The sequence below is a fragment of the Lactuca sativa genome, chromosome 9 (assembly GCF_002870075.4).
Source record: "Lactuca sativa cultivar Salinas chromosome 9, Lsat_Salinas_v11, whole genome shotgun sequence".
Taxonomy (NCBI): Eukaryota; Viridiplantae; Streptophyta; class Magnoliopsida; order Asterales; family Asteraceae; genus Lactuca; species Lactuca sativa.
Genome location: NC_056631.2, coordinates 5,968,038 through 5,993,014, shown reverse-complemented (window position 1 = coordinate 5,993,014; position 24,977 = coordinate 5,968,038). Strand labels below are relative to the sequence as shown.

At 36.6% G+C, this 24,977-nt stretch overlaps 1 protein-coding gene and 1 pseudogene across 4 annotated transcripts; one reads left to right on the top strand and one right to left on the bottom strand.

Annotated features, from left to right (window-relative positions):
• The first annotated feature begins 951 nt into the window (after nt 1-951).
• Nucleotides 952-7,615, top strand: LOC111910815 (cysteine-tryptophan domain-containing zinc finger protein 7). 4 transcript variants are annotated; one of them, XM_042898080.2, is made up of 13 exons: nt 952-1,507; nt 1,975-2,047; nt 2,125-2,261; nt 2,382-2,717; nt 2,818-3,692; nt 3,810-4,210; nt 4,417-5,387; nt 5,569-5,729; nt 5,812-5,963; nt 6,060-6,223; nt 6,292-6,704; nt 7,156-7,254; nt 7,377-7,615. In XM_042898080.2, exons 1-11 carry the CDS (start codon nt 1,337-1,339, stop codon nt 6,463-6,465), a joined length of 3,615 nt encoding a protein of 1,204 aa, XP_042754014.2. In that variant the 5' UTR covers nt 952-1,336; the 3' UTR covers nt 6,466-6,704; nt 7,156-7,254; nt 7,377-7,615. The 4 variants fall into 4 exon arrangements, with proteins under 4 accessions (XP_042754014.2, XP_042754012.2, XP_042754013.2 ...); XM_042898078.2 differs by having other exon boundaries at nt 7,156-7,272; XM_042898079.2 differs by having other exon boundaries at nt 7,125-7,254.
• A 2,360-nt stretch (nt 7,616-9,975) lies between these two features.
• LOC122195853 (cullin-1-like) lies at nt 9,976-13,044 on the bottom strand (annotated as a pseudogene).
• Nucleotides 13,045-24,977: the final 11,933 nt, after the last annotated feature.

Genomic DNA, 24,977 nt, shown 5'->3' with positions numbered 1-24,977 from the left:
AGAAACTAGTTCATGAAAAATGTCTTCCTAGGTCGTTGCCCCCGATCCCGACAAGGGGCAACTCCCCCTTGACCCCCACCTGCTCTTCCATGATTGCTATAGGGGTTAAAAGGTAAATCAGTATCTATAACTTACAACGAATACATAAGGATTTAGGTTATTGTCACTCTCTATCCACACCCAAAAAATATTGTCACCTTAGCGTCACATCGATCATCACCCCTAGATGTGGTGTTTACGTGGCCACACCACTGTCATTTCATCCCCCGTCTTTAGCATGGTATGAAGAACTTAATAACCTAATATGATATTTGTTTTATATTGTTAAATTATAAAAATAATACAAAAAATGTCATGTCGTGTCAAACAAATCAAACGATATCATTTTTTTGATTATGCACGTTTTAAACTAGCACAATGACACGTTAAATGAGTCCATAGATAGCAGAATATGTGTGCATTGTATGCATATATTTATTTCATGTATTTATGTTTTAAAAGATGGTTATGCAGTAATAATAACACACTTCTTTTTAATCCTTTTATCTATTATAAATTTATAATATGTCTATTTAACAAAAGTTACTCGTAGTTTTTATAACAACCAAACATGATATTTGTATAACACAAATCAAGGAGGATGCGTAGAAGGCTGTTAAAAATTAATGTCTCATATAAGATTGTAATAATCTATAAATACTCCTATTGCACTTCATGGGGATTATTATATTTAAAGTGGAACTTACAAAAGTGCGTGGTCACGCGTTGGTTTGCGTCTGGTTTTTGTGTAATTTAAACGGCTGTTTTGAACATTTTGGAATTATCATCGGACTAAAAGGAAAAGAAATTGTTTAATGAGGGTGTAAAATATAAATTTTAAATGAGGGTGAAAATATCTAGTAATAAAAAATTTGCGTAGTCTCCAAAGAACAAATAAGGTGAGGAATAGGATTACTGTTTGAAAATAAGAATAAAGAATTAGAGAGAAAAAAACGCGGCTGGTGTACCCCAAACCAGATTCTCCTCCGGTTTTTTAGTCGTTTACCTTCCTCATTGATTGCGTCTGAAGAAAGATCGTAAAAACTTAGCACTTACCAAGCTCCAATTTCAGCGATTTTGAACAATTTGGTCAAGAGATCGGCTAATTAGCTGATAATATCAATATTCTCTGTGTGGGTGATTAATTTTTACTTCCGATCTTGATGTTTTTGGAGAAATCTTATGTGGGTTTTGATGGGTTTTCGATTATTTGAATTTGGTAGATGAGATTTTAAGTTTTGTTGCAAGTTCTTGCTGTTTAAGATATAGAAAAGCAATTCATATTGCTTTGTTTTGGATGATTTCTGTTGGGAGTATAGATGAAAAGAAGGGGCTGAGTTTGAGGTATGGTTTTGAAGGTGGAAAGATGGAAATAACGACGACTGATATCGAAGAAGGGGAAGCTTGTTTTCAGAGTAATTATGATGATGCTTCAACAATTGACCCTGATATCTCTCTCTCTTATATTGTAAGCAATTATCATTATCTCCCGACAACTGTTTTAGTTCTTTATTGTCTCTTTATAATTCATTTCACTTTTGATTATTTATTAAATACACATATCCTGGAATGGAAGTTTGGTTTTAGTAATTGACACAACATGTTATGATAAAAACATTAATATTTCCTTTATTTTCTCAATTACCTCTTAAATTTGCCAAACTTTTAACGCCCCCAAAATGGCTATTACAACATTAAGCAGCAAAAACACACGCAAACACTATTTGCTGCTTGTAAACACTTTCAAAATGCACATCCAAACACCCACTTGGTAAAGATTCTGGGCATTGCATTTTGCTAGCTACTATTTGACCCGTTTTATTCTTGCCTTATTTACCTATAAATGAATATCACTGCAAGCTTGGCAAGAGTTATCTCCAAATTGATTCATATAACATTTTTATTCTCGCCTCATTAATCGTTGTAATTCTGAAGGATGAGAAAATTCAAAATGTTTTGGGACATTGTCAGAAAGATTTTGAGGGTGGATTTACAGCTGAAAATTTGGGTAAGTTGCTGGATCATTGGCAAGTTAAAACCAATAGAAAATTTGGAGTTGTTATGTGAATTTGTGGTTATTTGCAGGGGCAAAGTTTGGGGGATATGGTTCGTTTTTGCCCACTTATCAGCGTTCTCCTGTTGGGCCTCATCCAAAGACACCTTTGAAACTTCATGCACACAGTGCACCTGAATCTCCAAATCCAAATAATGTACATATAGAGGTGCTTCTTTTTTGGAATTTTGTCAGTTACATTCGTATTTACTATTTAGTACCATAAGGTTCTGAATGTATATATACGTTTCCTACAAAAATGTTGATTTCTGATTGTTATTCATGATAGGCTTCCCAATCAAGTGCATCACAACCATCAAGAAAAGGGTCATCTGCTAATGGCAGATTGAAACAAGAAGTCCCCACATCTTGTGGTGACAAATCAACTTCTAAAGGCTACCAATCTGTTAACAACTTAACTAAAGATTCTGACCAAAAGTCTCTGAAGGTGAGGATCAAAGTTGGCTCTGAGAAATTGTCTACTAGAAAAAAAGCTGAAATTTACAGTGGACTTGGCCTTGATGTCTCTCCCTCATCTTCATTGGAAGCCAGTCCTGCAGATAGTAATGGGTTCTTTCATGTGCCTCAAGATGACCATAATGAATCCCCCACTAGTATTCTCGAGGTCAGTAATAACTAATATTCACAGCTTTCTTTCTATTTTCTATTAATATTCAAAATGGCTTAAAATTGATGTTTTTTTTTCCAATTCGAATTTCCAACAGATAATGACATCATTCCCGGTTTTGGGAAGTCTTGTATCTCCTCTTCCTTATGATGTTTTGCACTTGATTGAAAAAGAAAAGGGGAGCCAAGAAAGTAGTGTGACAGCTCTTCATGGATCTGATTTGAGTAAAGCTGATCAAGATGTTCTTGGAGACTTGTTTGATATAGCAAAAGAGGAACCCATGGAGCCAGTATTGCCAACAGATGGTGGTTCAGGTGGAAAGATTTGGGAAGCTAACAACATGACTTGTGATGAAAAGAACCCGGTTTTCTCTATAAAAACGGATTCAGATGTGTCAATTGGCAGCAAGATTTTTGATAGTGGACCAATGAAGCCTCTAAAGCAGAGGGATGATCAGAAAGCTATGAAATTGGCTCCAGATAAAACGTCATCTTCAGGGGGGAAAAGGAAATCAAAAGGTGTAGTTAATGGTTCACAAGGCGGTTTAAAGAATGAATCTTTTACATCTAAAAGTAAGAATAACGAAGATCATAAGAAAAATAGCGGGAAGGTGAAGGACACCTACAAAGATTTCTTTGGAGAACTTGATTTAGAACACGAAGATGATGATGATGATGATGAAATGGGTTTGGAGAAACCTTCTGGAGGCAATAATGGAAAAGTCAAACTGGAAAATGATAGTTTATCCGGAGAGAGAGAAAGATTAATTGGAAAGAAAAGTGAAAAACCATCTTTACATGCGACTACAATGGGCAATGGGCTAGTTTCTGATGCAGCTGTCCCTATGGTAGCTCCTGTAGTGAATGAAGATTGGGTTTGTTGTGATAAATGTGAGAAATGGAGACTTCTTCCACCTGGTGTAAATCCCAGCAGCCTTCCTGAGAAGTGGCTCTGTAGCATGCTTGATTGGCTGTAAGTACTTCTTTTCTTTTTTGCATAAGGTTAAATTGAAATATACATTTTGATAAAAGTGTATCTATAAAGGAACTCACTTTCTTGCCATTTTTTTGTTTTTTGACATGTTTGTAGGCCTGGAATGAATCGGTGTAGCATCAGTGAGGAAGAAACAACAAAGGCTATGATCTCTCGTGTTCCTGGTCCTTCTGTTCAAGGTGTTCAACCTGTTCATCCTGGTGGACCTCAATTAGTAGTGATCTCACATGATCCTGATGGGACCCACCAGCATTTCGGTTCACAAATTCCACATGCTGGTTTCAAGAAAAAACATGGATCAAAAGATCTGCCAAATGAAGTCAAGCTGGATAGGCCCTCCATGTCTTCCAACTCTTCAAAAAAGAACCTTCATGCCTCATATAGAAGCAGAAGCCTGAATGCCACAAACCCTTCACCTGTTAATGGAATAGATTTTCAAGATTCTGGTCAGTCAAGGGACGTGAATGTGGTTGGACAAAAGAAAAAACTGGATGAAGGTATCTTAATCTTTTTTTTTTTTTGAATTTTATAAATAGCTAATGTTGGGCTAAATGCCAGAAATAGGAATGTACTTCCATTTACTTAGTTGACCCATTTAAGATAAAATATTACCTAGATCAACCTATTTTTTGGTAAATGGGTTGGAATTGCTGCCTCTATCTGAAAATGTATAATGGATTTCATTTATATCACCCTTCCTCAGGTAACAATAACCATCACTCCAAGATCAGCAACAAAAGAGAGAGTACTCAAGATTTCCCCAAAGATTGCAAGAAAGTCAAGACCAATGTTGAGGATGGAACATTCCACATGGGAAAATTTGATAAAAGAGATGTTGCAAAGAAAAGAAAAAGAGAAAATGAAGTTGATGGTGCCCCCAAATATGTGAAAGAAACAAGTGAAACCAACCACAAGAGGGAAAAGAAAGCAAAGATATTAAATCCCAAAGATGAAGGAATCCCTGCAAGAAAAGGTAAAAACAATGAAGATGTGAAAATGAGGAGCTTGAAGGTGATAGATTCTTCAAGAAAAGATACGGTTATGGCTGCCACTTCAAGCTCTTCGAAAGTTTCTGGTTCACATAAAACTAAAACCAATAATAACCAAGAAGCAAAAGGGTCACCGGTGGGGTCCGTTTCTTCTTCTCCTCTTCGGATCTTGAATAATCATAATAATAAGAAGAATAAAGGGGTTGAGCCTTTGAAGAAGAATGTTTATGAAGAAAAATCAAAAGAAGGAAGAAACAAATCACAAGGTAAGTTTACAAGTGGGAATGGTAAAACACATGGGCAATCAAAGCATAGGTCAGATGTTAGAATGGATCAAGATTCAAAGAAAACTTCAAGGAAAGATGTAACCGGAAAAGGAAAGTCAAAGTCTTTGCCACCAAGGGGTCAAAATGAAAAAGAAGGTTTTCCACAACCTCTTGATGATTCTCGAAAAGAAAACATGGGAAATAATGTGGCATTAAAGCATCATAAGAAAGCTCAGAACAATAGTGGAAATCAGCCTATGAATGTTAAACATCCCAGTCCCGCACCCAACATGCATAAGGATAAGGGAAAAGACCAGGATGCCCCTGTTCTTCTTCTGGTTAGGGATATATCCAATCAGGCTACAACAAGTGCTCTAAGAGAGGCCACAAATCTTAAACACACGGCTGATCGCGTGAAGGTTCTTTTTTTTTTTTTTGTTTTCTTTTTTCCTGATTTACCAACAACCTTTGCTGGTGGATGAAATCAACAACACGTTAATCTGTCCCTTGTTCTGAATTTGGAATTTTATAATTATTAAGGTGTTCAACTTGGTTGTGAATTACTGTTTGTGAAGATGATTGGGTAAATGATATTTGCAGAATGGTGGATCAAGCCTTGAGAGTAGAGGGCTTTATATGCAAGCAGCACTTAAGTTTCTTCATGTAGCTTCTGTGTTTGAATCCTGCCACAAAGAGACAGGGAGATATGGTGATATGATACAGTCGGTGTCCATATATGGTAGCACTGCAAAACTCTGCGAGTAAGTAATGCAAAATTCTGGATTAGAATTGTAATTTTTGTTTAGTAGCATGAAGTGTGTTTTGTGAACTGCTGGTTATTAGGTATTGTGCTCATGAATATGAGAGAACCAAGGAGATGGGCACTGCAGCTTTAGCCTACAAATGCATGGAGGTGGCATACATGAAAGTCATCTATTCTTCACATGCAACTGCCACCAAAGATGTGAATGAGTTGCAATCATCTCTTCAGACAGGTGGGTGTGGGTCCTTATATTTTAGATTTTGCATTGAAAGGGGATGTTTAACAATAACATGATATTCCTGTTTGAATGATTTTTTTTTTTTGATAGGCGGGTCTCCTTCTTCTTCTGCTGCCTCTGCTTCTGATGTTGATAACTTGAACAACCACCCTGCAGCAGCAGCAGCCATAGCCACTGCTGACAAGGGTGTTAATACGGGAAATCATGTAATTGCAGCCCAACACAAACCCAACTTTACACGGATTCTTAGCTTTGTAAGTCTGACTCTGAAATCCCAAAAACGGTCTTTTGTTTTTGGTTTGCTGAGGATTCTGTTTTGCAGGCACAGAATGTGAACTCTGCAATGGAAGCCTCCAGGAAATCACGGATTGCTTTTGCGGGCTCCACTTCAAAAGAGGAGGCCATTAAAATTAAAACGGCTCTTGACTTCAACTTTCATGATGTTGAGGGATTGTTGCATCGGGTACGGGTGGCAATGGAAGTAATTAATAGGTGATTTGCTTCCTGCTTATATATATATATATATATTTTTTTTTCAAAAAAAAAAAAGAAAAGAAAAGAAAATCTTTGGAATTGCTTCCATGGCAAGGGCTCCACCAACGGGTCCCACGCCTAACATTTTCCAGAGTAAGGACTAAGGAAGGAAGGTAAGATGATGATGATGATGGTGATGGCCTAGGCTTGACCTCCCTCACTAAGGGCAAGGGAAATGTGTTGACAGAAAACAAGATTCAGGTAAACCATATATTTCATACGCCTTTTTCATCTCTGATTATAAAATTATATTACCTGATTCAAAAGAGATAAATGGTGTGAGGCGGACACTTTAGTCGTTGGATTCTAGTGTTACTTAATCTCGACTTTTAAACTAGTATATATAATTCCTACATTTTTTATAATTGAGTAGGTAGTTACAAAATGTTTCTTTTCTGTGAAATAGTTAAGTCTGTATTTCATTTATTTGATTAAAAAAAACGATTTTGAAAACATGAATTTATATTTGTTAAGATGAATTATCTATTTGTTAAAATATGAGATAATTTAAACATTTCATCAGTAATAAATATTTTCATTGAAATGCTTGTTAAATGCTACTGCATTTTTTCTTTTGTATATTTCGCTTGTGAAGCTGATTATATGTATATTTATGTACAGAATGGTGAATTTAGCTTCATTTTGGTTTCAGAAGCAGATGCAGTTGATACCTTTGAATATAATAGAGGAGTTGAGTTAAATTTCGCTCTGAAACAAAAAGGAAACGGTGTAGTTATTGCTTAATGTTTCGGTGAGGATGGTGAAAAGGGTAATTTTGCATTATTTTGTTGTCATTGAAGGGTATTTTAGACGTATTATGACATTTCTATTTTATGACCTAGTTGATTTTCTTTTTTGTGTTTTCTTCTGCAGATAAATGTGGCGGAAAGATTTCGCAAGGCCAAAGCTCGAAACCATAGTTAGGATCATTAGTAATTGGACATATGTTTATATGATTAAGTCAGATGTGTATGTCTTGTGTGCGTTTTAAATATTCAATGCACAAACATTTTATGCAAGACATAGAGGGTTAATGTCTCATTTGTTAACAAGATAATATAATACCACAATTAATTAACCACATAATGTAACTTATATTTACCACAATATAAGGATGCACGCAATCAATAAGGTATTTTAACCCTCAATCTATTCTTGTTTACAGATTTAAACAAATTGAAGCTATCGATGGGTATGAACATAAAAACTTCTTGCTAGATCCTTACAGCGGAAGCCTTTTGATTGAACCCCAAATTACCCCGATTCTAATTTTACTTCCCACCTTGAGCTCTCGAAATCTGTTATGTATCCACAAAAGTGTGTTTGATAAAATGCTTGAGACGGTAGTCCATACCTTTTATCAAACATTCATTATCACAATTAGTTTTCATATTGAGATCCTGTAGTGTTCGCATGTCTAATCCAAAAACACATCACCAAGAATACGGGAAGGGTCAACAATAGCGAATCATGTTTTTATTGATTAAGTGTATGGGTAGGATTGCTTGCATTTACTGGCTCAACAAGAGCGATGTAGTGCCACCATCGTCATTTTGTTATCTGTGTGTGCAACCATTGAATTATATCCAAAAGTTGCCACCATATGTGCAAGTCAGAAAGGTTTCTACAAATACAAATAGAATTTAGAAAGAAAGAAACACCATCAAAACCATAAAAGAATCCAATGTCACCTAAGGGTAGGCAATAGGTGCTCTTTGCTCATATTATTTATTTAAGTGACTCACCCAAATTTAAATATTTTTATCCTTTTCTAACTTTCTGGATATATTGGAAAGACTAACCTCCAAGAGTTTTGGTGATGGGATGTCAAGTCCACCAAACAAATTACACCCTTTGATTGCTAAATAAACATAATATAATGGTAAAAATGGGTATCGATCCTCGGAGAAATGGTTGTATTCAATCACCAATGCAATTCAATAGAACTAGTGAAATTAATCTAACTAACTACAATTAAACTAAAGGGGGGTGTTTGATTACTTGAAAACTAAAATACTTGAATAACTAAAAAAACATTACAATTAAGCAAGTTGATGAGATGCTCAAAGGTTGGGAATAATTGGTTAACTAAGGCAATTCAACACAATGAACATTTGTGTGTTTATCATTAGGATCTAATACAAAGCTTATCCTTCATCCTAAATTGGTTATAGCAATCATGAAGCATGATATGCCAAGATTCCTCATAGGTAGTATGGAGGTTGGGGAAGCCCACAACACACCTTCTTAATTAAGATCAAGGATCAATTGAAGCAATTAATCCCAAGAAATCAATTAGCCTTAAGAATGAAGGAATCCCCAATTCCTAGAGGATGTCAAATGCTTACACATCCATAAAGGAGTTATGATTCATAAGCTAGAGATGATTTCTACCATCATAAAGCCTTTGTTCTAGATAAATTCAATGATCCAATGCAAAATCAATGAAACAAATCAACCATTGCTCAATCAAATACTAAGCTCATGATCAAAGCATCAATTAAGCGTAAGAATTGTAAACTAGAATCATAAACATGGAATAAATTGATAATCAACATAAATCTTTCAAAACACACAAACATTCATTGGTTTTCAGCCAAAGTCAACCAAATAAGAGTATTAGCCACTCATGGCAACAAAGTAACAAGAACAATAATTAATTTGCATCAAGAATCTACCTAAGACTTGAAAAGATGAAAGAAATTGAGTATTTTGCTCTCCAAATCGTCACTTGCAGGTCTCCAATGGTGGAAAAATCGTGAATGAGCCTCTAGATTTGATCCCCAAAGGTTATGGTGTGCCAAATGACCAAAATGCTCAAACTGGGCAGTTGTGCGGGTACTTGCGCGACGAAAATTCCACCCGCGCAAATGTTGCTGTAATGCTATTGGTCCTTCATTCCTCCACTCCACCCTTCCACTACCAAAGATTCCTTTGGTCCCCCCCTTGTCCATGTAATTTGAATCCACCAATCATCATTTAGCCACCAAATGGATGCTCCAAGCCCAAAATTAGAAATTTATGATCCATCTTCACAAGCCCAAATAATCCAAGCCAATAACTTTCAAAGCCCAATTCTTCTTCTTTGATTCCGCCAAGCCCAATAATGCCTCGGGAGCCCACTAAACCCGTCTCCAATCAACCCGCAACCGCAACAAGCACCGAAAACCTACAAAATATCTCATGCAACATAAAAAGCACCTGGTATGATCCATAATAAAGAAAATAAAGAATATACAATGCAATAATGATAAAAGATCTAAAAAAATCTAAAATAAACTAATAAAAATAAGGAAATAAAATAAGCTATCAAATCACCCCAAGCTTAAACCTAACTTGTCCTCAAGTTAGAACAAGACTAATATGAGATCAGGATGAGCTAAACTAAAAAGGAAAAAAGAAAGGTACCATAGAACTTGGTCAACATCAGTCAACATGGTCAAAATTAGTCTTTCATGGACTCTACGCATCTTCAAAATGTTCCCGGTTTAGAGCCATAAACCACATTCTCAACCACTTGATGGGCGAATAGATCACGGCTGGATGCGGTCGCGGTGTGCAAGACAAATGAAACAGAGATGCGCCCGGTGGGGGCACTTTTAATCACCAATGTAGACCATAGTGCATGAAGGAAAGGCGCCTCTTCACACACTATGATTCCTACATTTGTCAGGCCAAAGTGTATAATAACAAAATGGGGCTTTGCAGCACGGCCTCCGGGCAAACATCCGGTTTTAGAGGCTTCTCCCTTGTACTGTCCTTTACAGTCTACCGTTTCATCGTTGGGGCCTTTTCTCACCAAAAAGAGTAAATTACTGATATCGTTCCTGTGGTTTGGTCAAAATTGCACGTTTGGTCCCTAATTTTTTTTTCACTCGGATCGTCCCTGTGGTTTGATTTTGTTGCGTTGTTCGTCCCTATGGTTTGATTTTGTTGCATTTTTCGTCCCTTACATACATAAAGTTAGAGACCAAACATGCAACTTTTACCAAACCATAGGGACGAAAAACGCCACAAAAGCAAACCACAGGGACGATCCGAGTGCAAAAAAAAAAGTTAGGGACCAAACGTGCAATTTTGACCAAACCACAGGGACGATTTTAGTAATTTACTCCACCAAAAATCAAAAATAAAATAAAATAATAAAAATTCTACTTAACCTAAATCTAAACCTAACAACCTAAATCTTCAATCTTGAACTTCTGTTATTGGGTCTTCAATCACATTTGCTGCTTGACATTCATTTTTTTTTTGTTTTTGTTTTTTTTGTTTTTTTTGGATCATATATATAACATGAGTCTTGAACTTGGAATCTTGTTCTTCTTTTTGTGTTGCTCTTTTTCTTCATTTTTCTTCTTTGCTTTTGTTGCTTTTCTTGAATCATCTTTTATAGGCTCTTATTGTCTTCACTTTTTCAAATTTCTTCATTTTTTGTGTTTTCTTCTTGGAAGGTCTAAGGAATTTCACCAAGTAACATAGGACTCCAATAGTGAAAATCGAGTGATAGATAGAGGCTAACATGAACACCTAATGATCATTGACAATGTGCCAATATCAACTAAAAAGGGTGGGGAATGACTAAAAAACGGGTGTTACCGAAAAGACTTGGTCCCAAAAGATGTGAATTGGGGGACCCATTTCAAAGTTCATCAAACATCTCAATGCAAGGTGTGATAAACAAAATCTATCTAACTATCTACTCTAGACCCCTAGAAAAATGATAACCTATCCTAAAAAGGCGGTGAGAATCTAACTAAGCAAGGCTCGGACGAGACTCGGGAGTACTAAGGGGTACTCCCCCCAAAACCAAGATGCGAGTCTTCAATATCTTTAATGTCTTCAAAATACCTTACTGGGCTAGTCTTTGCTCGCACACATTGGCATGACCAACCACATCCCTCCGCACCTAGACCCAATCAAGCTACCTGCATCTGACCCCCACACAAGCGGTCTTAAAATGGTCTATGAGGCTCAAAATGTGTCCCACTTATCAAATACAAGGAATTCCATATCAAGACCCGGGACCAATCTATGATTCAATACTTATGACTCGATGCTCTGGTACCTGTAGGGATGAGAAGACAAGAGAGAACAAAAATGCATGAACTTAAACTAGAATGCATCTAAAAAGTATGAAAATTAGAAAAGAAAGAAACAAAATATGCAATATTTTTGAATTTTTTTATGCAATTTTTATGAATGCCCTAAATGACTAACTCTAAATGCAACTATATACAACCTAAATGCAATAAAAATAAAAGATTAGATTACCTCACCCCAAGCTTAAAATTAAGCATTGTCCTCAATGCTTAGGATGAGAGTAAGAAAGGATCATATCGGGATCAAGGTGGAGGAGGCCCGCGAGGAGGATACTTCCAGCCACAACATGATTATCACTCATACCAGCAACACAATGAGCCCGATCACGCACACGAGTTTCCTCTCGATATTTACAGTCAGCTTGCTTCCTTGCGCCTCCAGGGCAATAGGAACATCGCAACCATCCACCGCATAAAGGAACAACAAGCACACGCCAACACTTACATGGAGGACCTTTGGTATCATTTTCGGCCCGAGGGCGGTTATCCTCCTCGCGGGCCTCCTCCACCTTGATCCCAGTATGATCCATAATAAAGAAAATAAAGAATATACAATGCAATAATGATAAAAAGATCTAAAAAAATCTAAAATAAACTAATAAAAATAAAGAAATAAAATAAGTTATCATTTGGCTCACTGTTTGAATGCAGTTAATGAGAGACAATCTCCTTCTCTTTTCTCAAACAATACTCAACCTACATTCCATAATAAAAATCAAAGATCAAACAAAAGATAACATAAACATATAAAATGACAACAGATTATCAAATTTACCATTAACATATAGTCATGACGAGAATCTTTCATAATCCAGTTTGATGCTTTTCGATAATAATAAGCAACAGTTGCAGCAAGCATATAATTTTCAAAGTCGTTTACATAGTAGTTCATTTGACCCATCCCAAGTTCAACATATATATCAACAACATTTTTTTAGCAATGCTCTATCAATCATCTCTCGTTCTCGTTCTTGGTTGCTCTAGTTCACAATCATCCTTAGTTTCGATTTTCTATAAAACATAAAATGACATTGATTCACAATTCAAAATTCTTATAAGAGCAACGACAACCTCTTTGGCTTTACCATTTAACTCCTTGTAAACCTGCATTAAAATTTAAAACACAAGCAATCTCATTGTAAATGAAGAAATCTAAAGCTTAGACAAATAAGTAACACAAATAATAATAAAATAAACACAAACCATGTCACAGAAACAAGTTAGTGCAACTTCATTAATTGATGGAAAATTCCACTTATAGACGAAATAACGATCAAGATGATTGAAAAAACGATAAAGTCATTTAACATAAACATCGGGTGACAAAATCTCTACTAAGCATCGATCAACATTTTTTTTTTTGTTTGATTGTTTGTTTGTAAATTTGGTTCATTTTTTTGTTTTGTTTTCAAGCCCAATCATGGTTTGGGTTTACTTTGCATTATTTGAGTTTGAGATTTCTCATAGTTAAACAATGGTTTTCATAGATATGGTATCACAACCTATGAGGTTATATATTAATATCCCATGATAATGCTACTTAATTATATTAAAATTCTCCAAGTGACCTAGGGTCGTTGCTAGGGCATATCCCGTTAACAAAAAAGCCGATTTTATTTTGGTAATTTTTTTTATCCTCACCCCTTTTGTCTTCATTTGTTGGTTTGGAGAACAACAAACGACTATATGGTTAGGGTTTGAAGTTGCAGATTTGGGTTTGATCATGATCTATTAATATTTGGTTTTTTTTTTTTTTTTTTTTTTTTTTTTTTTTTTTTTTTTTTTTTTAATGTTTTAGATTTGATTTATGATTTCAACGGTGCAAGGTCTTAAAGATGAGTAGTATCAATTAGATGAAGTCGACAGAGAACAAAAGTGTATAAAAATACTTTTAACATAAATATTAATTTTTTATATATTAAATAAAGTTTAAACTCTAAATAAATAAGAATAAAATAATAATAATGCCCATGGACTCCATGTTGGGACATCATGTTAGATGTTAACGTTGAAAGGTCAATGTAACGATTATAAGGACTAAATTAAAACCAAAGTAGGAAGTCGGAAAGGGGTTAGAATGTACATTAAATTTTATAGTGGCTTAGAGTAAAAAATGACATTATTTGTTTCTGTTCCTTAGCATTAACCCTTCTATTAATCAACTCCAATACTTTAAATTTGCTCTCATTTAAAAGCATATTTTATGTCATTCTTAACTATTTGAGCACTCGCTTTTGTTCTTATTTTTCTTTTCCTCTAGCTCGTGCGTTTTCTACTCTCTGTTTCCTTATACTTCAACGTTTCTCAAATGAATTGAGTTATAAAAATTGTTGAGAAATGGTAATAGATCTTTCTATCAAATTTTACACCATTTCATGTTTTGGTTCTTAGTCTATGAATGTTTGTTTAATGAAGTCCCAACAAGTAGAATGTTTCAAGCTAAACCGACTTAATAAATTTGAGTTGACTAGGCTATGTTGCAAAGATATGTAAGCTTGAAATATGGAGGCCATGTTCTAAAAATGGGCAATATGGGAGTGTCTTTCTATATACGTTAGTATAGAAGTCTAAAACAACTATCGAAAAAGTTTACTTTTTGATTCCTTCAATAATCTTATTGCTTTTTAGATTTTAGATAAAATGGATTGAGAAAACAAAGTTATCAAAATAATCTATTACTCGTCTAAAATGTTAAGAAGATAAAATATGTTTTGGATCCAAAAAATTGGGCCAATTGTTATTCTATCGTTAACAAGTAATAACAAGTTTTTACTTGTATATACAAACAAGTTAACAGCCATAAATAATCAAAGAAGTAAATAATCGAAAAAGTAGTGCATTTCATTTAACAATGTGTACGAGTAAGCATTGAATTTTAACTACCAACAACGACCAAATAGTGAATAATAATACTAGTTTTAGAAAAGAAAACTAGGGACATCTTATATTTTATTATAAAGTATATAAAATACTAATTACATAAAATCATGACTTATTTGTAATCAATACAATAATCACTCAAATCATGTGAGCCGTTGGATTCATAAATAACAAACTCGTATTCTGTTACGTTTTCAGGATCCTATCCATTCTTCGTTGTATTGGCTTATCATCATTGTTGATTTTACCATATAACCAAGGTGTATAATATGATTCTTTATAACTTAATTTTCATAGTACCTTAGTTTATTGATCCAATGGATGTGTGTCCACCTGAACTAAAATTAATAGCACATGGCCACGTCACCATAACGTTTATATTCATCTTTCCATACTATACATAGATGCATCATGTTTAGGAAAATGTTAAAAGTAAATCCATGAAATAATGATTCTTGATTAATTCCAAAATCAACTATGATGAATACCTATTTCTCATCAAATGCAATTGTAAACACATAAAATTATTTCGTTTGTAATTATCTATTAATAGCAGTGCTATAACGGTTGAAAAGGGGGCCTAAAATAGTGGTCCTGCTAGTATGTTTTTGTCATTGATGATTCTTAGGTGAATGTTTTACATTTTTAATGTTGTTTATGTTAGTGAATACTGCTTATTTTGTAATGTCAGTGGTTTATTGATGTTTGTTTTATTTTGAGATTGTTTACTAATGTCTCTTCAGTTGTATTTCAGTAATTATTTGGATGTACTGACGAGCTTAATTTGTAACATGTGTCATTGTTAACTGATCATGTTTTGATGATTGTATATGTTTGTGCATAACTTCTTTAATTTTCTTTCTGTAATTAATGAACCTTTTCTCATTGAAGCATGCGTAGCCATAATACCTTTGGTATTGCAGCGTGCAACTAGACCTGTGATTTGGTTTATTACTCTTTTTGTGTATTATTTATCAGTTTAAATTCGTTTTATTATGTTTCTTTATTCGATTCTATTCTACTTTACACACTTCAAATGTAGCCATACTTATGTTTTTTTTTCTTATTTGCAGAATTTACAAAATGAGTTGTTGATTATATATATATAGCAGTCAAGTGCTTGAGAAAGAGTATTCTGGATGCAGCTCCTTGCTTATAGTTAATAAAGTGTTTGATTTCACACCCAGGATCATGACCTGATTTTAGGGCATGTTAGTAATTATCCATATCATGATATCACTTGATACCAATTAGATAATCTCGTGTGGATGTTTAGACTTTTCATAAATTTAATTGGATTGCCGATCATGGAATCTACTTAACCTTCACTGTTGTCACTACCTACAGAAATGATATGTCTTCTTTTTATTAGCTAAATTTTAGAGGTTGCAGTTCATACCCATCTACCTAAAATGGGTCCATATTAAACAGGTCATATAGTTCCAAATTGTATATAGAACCTCTTAAATTGTTTCATCAGAAAGTTTTAATATGTTAATAAATTGCAAAAAAATGGCCAAAAAGGTGTTAATGGCCCAACCCAACCCAAATATCAAAAGTGTTAAGTTTTTATTACTTGTATTATATAGAAGTGGCAAAATAGCTTGGTTGGGTAATAGGTCAATAGCTTGGTTGGGTAACAGGTCAAAAATGATACTTTTTTTTTATTGCCACTCAGAACGAGTTGGTTCATATATAACATAATTGTTGAATTTTTTATAACAGTAAACTATTTTGTTGAAGCAAAAGTAGCAATCTACATTTTTTTAACATGGCGATTTAGAAGGTTATACTTATTTAAATACATGTTGGATGATTTTGACTTGTTCAATTTGTTTCATTTTAACAAAGCTGTACAATTTTACCTAATGTGACCCATTGGAGATACAATATAACACCAAATCCAATCAACCCTCCTTTAGTTCGGTTGAAGTTGTCACTTAAGCTAATGTCATATGCAAGCTACTAAACATAAACTAAATTAAATCTTGTAACTTGGCTTCCCAAACCGTGATGCGAAAAATTACTACTTAATGATGGAATACTTGCTCTGCAGGCTGATATCAAGGCAATTGAGAAAAAGGTAGAAGATAGATACCCCAGTTTATAAGTTCATCTATGCAAGGTAATATCAAAAGCACACTGAAAATGGCTCCAAATAAAATACTAAGATGATAAATACTCTTCCCTTGTTTCTTTCTTGAATTCTACAGTAGACCGACCTAGTTTCTAATGAATTTGATATAAGTGATGGAAATTTAAGAGACTGAAAATGCACATTGGATATATGATCGAAGTTTATAATAAATAGCTGAAAACTTAGGGATTGTTAGAGAAAACTTTTTTCGAATTATATTTGCATTTGTCTAGTTCATTACGATGAATGAGATAAAAGCTTACGAGATGTGGTTGGGGTTGGGGTTGTCTTGTCAGTTATGTTACTATACCTACCGGTGTTGTTAGGACTTAGGTAAAGGTGGTTTGGGGATCCTGTGTTGAGTCAATATTGGGTTGTATTGTATAATGTTGTAGGCAAAATGACACAAATACCCTACAATGTTTCCAAGGTTGGTCGATTCAGTCCCTCAAGTTATTTTGTTGCTTTATAGGGGCATAAAGTTGGAAGCAACCTGTCTTTTTAGTCACCGGGACCTATTTTAGCAGGTTTTAGGGGACACATCAGCTCTTTTTTCCACATCAACAATGATGTGGATGGCAATAGATGGAATGACATCGATGGTTGCCCACACGGATAACAAAATGACGATGGTGACACTACATCGCTCTTGTTTAGCCAGTGAAACGCAAGCAATCCTACCCAAATACTTAATCAATAACAACATGATTCGCTCTTGTTGACCCTTCCCTTATTCTTGGTGATGTGTTTTTGGATTAGACACGCGGACACTACAGGATCTCAATACGAAAACTAATTGTTGTAATGTATGCTTGATAAATAGTATGGACTACCCTCTCAAGCATTTTATCGAACACACACTTATCTACCACTTTTGTGGGTACAGTAATAGGTTTCAAGAGCTCAAGGTGGGAAGTAACATTAGAACCGGGGTAATTTGGGGTTTAACACAAGTTGCCTTTGCTTTCTATTAAGGACAATCAAGCATATGTAATAAAGAGGAAAAGAATGCATAAATATACATCTTACAGAGTTACAGTAAGATGTATGTTTATGCATTCTTTTCCTCTTTATTACATATGCTTGATTGTCCTTGATAGAAAGCAAAGGCAACTTGAGTTAAAAACAAAATAGAAAAGATAAAGGGATACCATTGAACTGATGTATTCTTGAACTATTTCCCTGTACTTGTCATACAGCCGACGAGAATGATCATCGAGGTGCTTCTGGTTGTTGCACATGTTAAAGACGATGCTATAATACCCAAAAGTTAAGGGAAAATAAAAAGTTCTAATCTTTGACTAGTAAAACAAAATTATAGGATAAGGAATCTATTTAAGGAAAGAGATGGAGCCTTATAAGAAAATGAATGAAACATTGACTTCAAAGGGTATCCAAGATATGTGTACATCATTATGGACTCTTCAGGGTCAAATTATGGTTCATGATGCCCTTCCATAATTCTTCTCAGTTTCATTATCCTAGTCTTCAGGAACTGCCATCCTTCATCAAAATCAATTGTCCTCAGAAAGGTCATCATACAACTCCTGCTGCAGATTATAAGCTGCATAAAGTACAAAGATTCATTTAGAAACCAGTGAACATTTAAAACCAAAATTAAATATGCTTTCTTGAGTGTCCAGAACCAATACTACATATGCTTCTTGACAGTCTAAATCCTAATGAATTCCAACCATTGTATCCACAAATCATATTGAGGATGTAACTGTAATCAAACCCAAGGAAGCAATATTCCAGAAGCAAATAAAAATCTCAAATAATATCTACATTCATTGCTAGACAAGGTTATCTGTTAGATGCTTCTTAAATGTCTAAACTAAAACTACAAATACTTCTTAAATGTCTAAAACCAAAATAAACCCAACAATAGTAAGCCAAAAATCTCATTGAAGACCTTAATACAGATCTACTTGTGTTTAAAATTCAGAACAACTTTAATTAGTTCAAACAACAAGATATCGTGGACTTCAACAACTTTTGAAGGTTAACAACCAATTTATTCCCAATCCATGCAACATGCAATCGTTAGTACCTAAATTAAACAAAAATTAATCCCAATTTATGCATCATTCCGCTGATCTAGCTTAAACTAATTAAAATGCAGTTCATAAAAGTAAAATAATCCGAAATTAGTTCTTTTATGTCAAGCCCTGAGTTACTATATCACGTAGTACCATTAAAATTTCCATAGATAAAGATATGGTAACCCACAAACATTCGTTTTCCAAACGATCGGAGCAAACTGAACACAACCGAGATTAAAAAGATTAAAAATAAAATCGGATAACAATCAAAACCTGAAAAAATAAAAATCGGACCTTTTAAGTATGAACAAAAAGAATTACTCGTTGTCTCTACGGAGTAATCGGATGCAATTATCTGGAAAAGTACCTAATTTTTTACGAAATCGAAAGAGCCCTAAGACAATTCGCGATGTAATCGTCGATATGTATGTATCAATGTATGTGTGAGGCTAATCCATCCCGTAAGGGAGTTAGCTTAGCTTAGCGCTTTTCACAGCCAAAGAGCCTAAGACAATTTTTTACGAAATCGAAAGAGCCCTAAGACAATTCGCGATGTAATCATCGATATGTATGTGGCTAATCCATCCCGTAAGGGAGTTTGCTTAGCTTAGTGCTTTTCACAACCAAAGAGCCTAAACAATTTTTTACGAAATCGAAAGAGCCCTAAGACAATTCGCGATGTAATCGTCGATGTATCATTGTATGTGTGAGGCTAAGCCCAAAATCTTTTTGGAAAAGTAAAAAAAGTTGATTTTACTTTATAAAAACTCCAAAAGTAGATTTTAAAACTAGGTTTGTCAAACATCTTTTGCTTTTTTTCTTTTCCAAAATGATCTTTTGCTTTTTTTCTTTTCCAAAAAGGACTTTTGGGCTGTGAAAAACTAAGTCAAACACCCCCTTATTGTTTTGGAGAAATACCATTTATTTCTCAAAAAAAAATTTAAAAAAAATATTATTTATTTTAGTCTTTTTTTTTTAATTTTAGAAAAAACTTCATAAATGGTCCACGTGGTATCTCAAAAATCTGAAGTTTAGTTCATAAGTTTAAAAATCTCACAAAAGATCCCTATGGTTTCAAAACTTTTAACAAAATGTCTTTATTGCTAACGTCGTTAGACTTTGTCCGTTAACTAAAAGATATTAGGGACCATTTATGAATTTTTTTTATTGTTTAAAAAATAAGAGAATATAAAATATAATTTTTTAAATTTAAAGGGTCTCTCTCTTGTGATGGTTTGAATGAGAGAGAGCCTAAAGGCTCTCTAAGCCTCAGAGTGACCTTATTGTGTATGAAATTAAGCCCTTGCTTAGCGCCCCCACTTCTAAGGGGGCTCACTTAACCCAAACCTCAATTAGGGAATTGTGAATTGTCGATTAGGATTCTCCAATCTTCATTCGCACACATCGGCTAATGAAACCAAACCATTCGGCAGAAACGAGAAACCATTATCCATTAAATGCGACTCAACGATTGTTCATCACTTTTTCTTCTTTCTTTGTCCTCTAAATCTGATTATCTGATTTCATTCTTCACTCTTCATGCTCCTCAGAACCACAAAAGTCATTACAAGTGATTCTCTGATTCTCGATTCTTCTTCTTGGCTCTGAATTCTGATCGATTCTATTTCTTGATTGTTAAAAAAAAGTGGTTAGCTCCATTGGCGATTCTTTTTTCTGAAAGGTTGTCAAGTGTCAAGAACACAACTGATTTGGTGATTCCTAAATCCTGAAAGGTTGAATTCTGAAAAGTATGTTCTTATTTTGTCCTTATTCTTCTTCGGTTCTTCATCTGGTTATCTATTATTGTGAGTTTGTGATAAGCTGATAATCTATTATTTATGTAACGCCCTGTTCTGAATCAATTCCTAATTCGAGGTTGTGGCGGAGGAGCGGTCGTCATAAGGATTAGGGCATTTAAAAAGGTAAGATTTAAGCCCATTTAAATGTGGGTAATGTAGATATATTACCCAATAGTTTGGTTTGCACTTTAGAGTCAAAGGGTAAAATAGGAATGTAGTGTTTCAGACTTCTTTTATGAATTATGGATTTTAGTTCGATGTATTTTAAGTTGAAAGTAATTAGATAAGGTTGTGGATATCCTCAATAGTTTTACATGGATATAAAGAACATCGAAAACGGAGTTAGAACGAAGAAGTTATGTGTGTTTGAAGTTTGGGTGGTTTTGGGTCAAGCTGAGTACGCTGGTCGTACAAAAAGGTGTACGTTGGCGTACTAAAGGAATCCTAAGTACGTTGGGTGTACGCAATCAGTGCCCAAACCTTATTTTTGTGGTTTAAGCCCTATTTAAGTTCCTTAACTCCCCCAAACCCACTCTATTCTCATCCTCATTCCCTCCAACACCCCTTTCATGAAACCCTAATTTTAGATGAGCCTTTTGAGCTAAAAGAATATGATTTTGAGTACTTTGGAGTATGCATGATCCACCTTGGAGAAGAAGGAACTTCTTGTAGAAGTGTTGGTTTCATTGGAGCTTGTGGATCTGTACTTTGTTTGCCTTGATCTATCTTCTAGAGGTATAAAGGCTGAATATTGATGATGCATTTGTTAGATCTAGCTAGTTTTGGATGTTATGAGCTTTAGGTCATTTTAGTGCATAAAGTTTAGATCTTGAAAGTTTGAGACCTTGTTATGGATAAAGTTGGAAATTTATCCATCTAAACATCATTGTGATTCTGTAACAACGTAAATTTCAAAACAATTTTTCATTTTTAAAACATTCATTCACTCATAAAATATTGTCAAAACACATTGTATTAATTTTTATCATCACAAAACATCTCCCCAGAATCTCAAACGAAATCTCCAACGCGTGTGTGTACGAATCATGTCGGCGCCTTCCCGCGCTCATCACTAGTACCTGAAACACATAACACAACAACTATAAGCATAAATGCTTAGTGAGTTCCCCAAAATACCACATACAACAAATACGCCACTCGAGGCTATAATACGACCTTCCGATCGTCGTGTCTCAGCGGGACCCTCCAGATCTGTAGCTCGTTGGACCCTCTGGTCCGGTCATAGATCGTTGGGCCCTCCGGGTCGGTCTGTATCGTTGGACCCTTCGGTCCGTTCTATAACATCATACAACATACACATAACATATATCACATAATCTCATACATAGCACATAAGACCCTCTGGTCCACACAATATACCACTCTAGGTAACGTATAGTGAGAAGACTCACCTCGATGTCTCGGTAAGTATCTGACTCGGAAGGAATGTGATCTAGCCTCCGCCTAATCACATAAAGTAAATACTCCCATAAATACAACTGTACTCAACCCTAAAAGTCAACAAGGTCAACGGTCAAACTTTGACCCGACTCGTCGAGTGCACTAGGGCGACTCGGCGAGTCTACACATGTCTACTGACTCTCTTAGTCCCTTTCTTGGCACGTCGAGTTCTTCCCTTGACTCGACGAGTTCCACCTGGCATGAATCGCGGGGCCACCCCGACTCAACTCGCCGAGTCTCAAGAACAACTCGGCGAGTTCCACTTGAACTCAGTCTCCCTTGACTCACCGAGTTATCCCCCAACTCGGCAAGTCCACTCACTGGGTGATTAACGGGCAACCTTCATACTACTCGCCAAGTCTGTTCTTCGGACTCGGCGAGTTCATGCCATGCACAAAATCTATACAACTCCTGAGGTCAGATCTGTTCCATACAATCATAGATCTGGCCTCCCCAAGCCTGATAATCACGTAAAGTTCGGACCTTGGCACTCATATAACATCTAAATGGTCCAAAATGGTGATTTAGCCCCAAAAATGACATCCCAAGCTCATGACTCCCAAAATGACTCATAAAGCTCCAATGGTTAAGGCCTCTGGACCTCTTTGGGTCCAGATCCAGAACACAAACTCGAGAAGGGACCAAATGCTCTACTTAATCAACCTCTAAAAGGGTTAGAAAACCCTAACATAAAGGATCAGCACCAAAACTGAAGAAGGTCCGAGAATAATACCTCAATACAGTCTCTATGAGCTCAAAACCACCAAAATCGCACCTCCTTAAGCCTCCTCTTGCCTTGGTCACTTCCTTCTTGCAAAAACACCCACAAAAGGATCAAGAATGGCCTCTCCTTCCTCACAAACGCTCTAGATCTCTTAGGGTTTCTCTCTGGGGGTTGGTGGCCGCAATTGACGGCCCTAAGGGCCTTTAAATAGGTCTCAAACCCTGGAAATTAGGGTTTCATTAAACAGCATGGACTCGCCGAGTCCAGCTGTGAACTCGCATACGAATCCGCGACCATACTCGACGAGTTTGGACGCCAACTCGCTGAGTCTCCCCACAAAACCCAAAAATAAAAGAGCAAAATTTAATACCTGGGAATCCGGATGTTACAATTCTCCCCCACTAGAATCAGACTTCGCCCTCGAAGTCTCATTCTGCAAACAACTCTGGATGCTGCTCCCGCATATCACACTCCGGTTCCCAAGTCAACTCTGACCCTTTTCGATGCTGCCACTGGACCTGCACCAGAGGCACCTCCTTGTTCCTCAAAACCTTGACCTTCCGATCCCTGATCGCCACCGGTCTCTCAGCATAATTCAGGCTCGCATCCACCTGAATATCTTCTAATGGCACCACTGCCGACTCGTCGGCTATACACTTTCGCAGCTGCGACACGTGGAAAGTGTCATGAATCTGACCCAACTCTGCCGGCAACTCCAAACGATAGGCTACCTTGCCTACCCTCGCGATCACCCTGAAAGGACCAATATATCGGGGCCCCAACTTGCCCCTCTTCCTGAATCGGATCACTCCCTTCCAAGGAAAGACCTTCAGGAGCACGAAGTCGCTGACCTGAAACTCAAGCTCGGACCGGCGTCTGTCCTCATAACTCTTTTGACGAATCTAAGTGGTCAACAACCTCTGTCTGAACTGCTAGATCTGCTCTGTCGTCTGAAGCACAATCTCGGTACTACCCATCACATGCTGCTCTACCTCTCCCCAGCAAATAAGGGTCCGACACCTCCTCCCATACAACAACTCAAAGGGCGGCATGCCAATGCTCGAATGATGGCTGTTGTTGTAAGAGAATTCTGCCAAGGGCAAATACGTGTTCCAACTCCCGCCGAAATCCAACACACATGCTCGAAGCATGTCCTCGAGCGTCTGAATCGTCCGCTCACTTTGCCCGTCAGTCTGTGGGTGGTATGCGGTACTATAATGCAGTTTCGTACCCAATTCCTCATGAAACTTCTTCCAGAATCTGGAAGTGAAACGTACATCTCGAACTGAGACAATCGAGATCGGCACTCCAGGTCGCGATACCACCTCTCTCACGTACATCTCTGCCAACTTCTCCGCGGAAGAGCTCTCACTGATGGCCAGGAAGTGAGCACGCTTCGTCAACCTGTCCACAATCACCCAAATTGCATCGATACCCCTCGTGGTCCTTGGCAATTTGGTGATGAAATCCATGGTAATCTGTTCCCATTTCCACTCGGGAATCTCTAATGGCTGCAGCTTACCATGTGGACGCTGGTGCTCGGCCTTCACCCTGCGATAGGTCAAGCACCTCTCTACAAACCATGCGACATCCCTCTTCATACAGGGCGACCAATAATCCTTTTTCAAGTCTAAATACATCTTAGTGGCCCCGGGATGGATCGAGAATTTCGATCGATGAGCCTCCTCCATCAAAATGGTATGCGTGCCGCCCACGGACGGTACCCAAATCCGACCGTAAAATGTCATGAGCCCCCAGCTATCGGTAACAAATTCCGATACCAGCCCGACAACTTGCTCTCTCTTCTGGCTCTCTGGCTTTACAGCCTCAACTTGGGCCTCACGAATAGCATCTAACACCGGGGTCATCATTGTCAATCTCAAACAAACATCTCGCATTGGGGCGCCCTCCGCCCTACGGCTCAATGCATCGGCTACCACATTAGCCTTGCCCGGGTGGTACACGATCTCACAATCATAATCCTCGACCACATCCAACCACCTCCTCTGGCGCATATTCAAGTTGGGCTGATCCATCAAATACTTCAAGCTCTTGTGGTCTGTGTATATCGTAAACTGAACCCCATACATATAACGTCGCCAGATCTTGAGAGCGAACACTACCGCTCCCAGCTCCAAATCATGAGTGGGATATCTCGACTCATGAGGCTTAAGCTGCCTCGATGCATATGCAATCACATGCCCCCCTTGCATAAGCACCGCTCCCAATCCGGATATCGATGCATCACAATATACCATGAAATCTTCCATCCCTTCCGGAAGAGCTAACACTGGGGCTTCACATAATTTCTGGCGAAGTGTCTCGAACG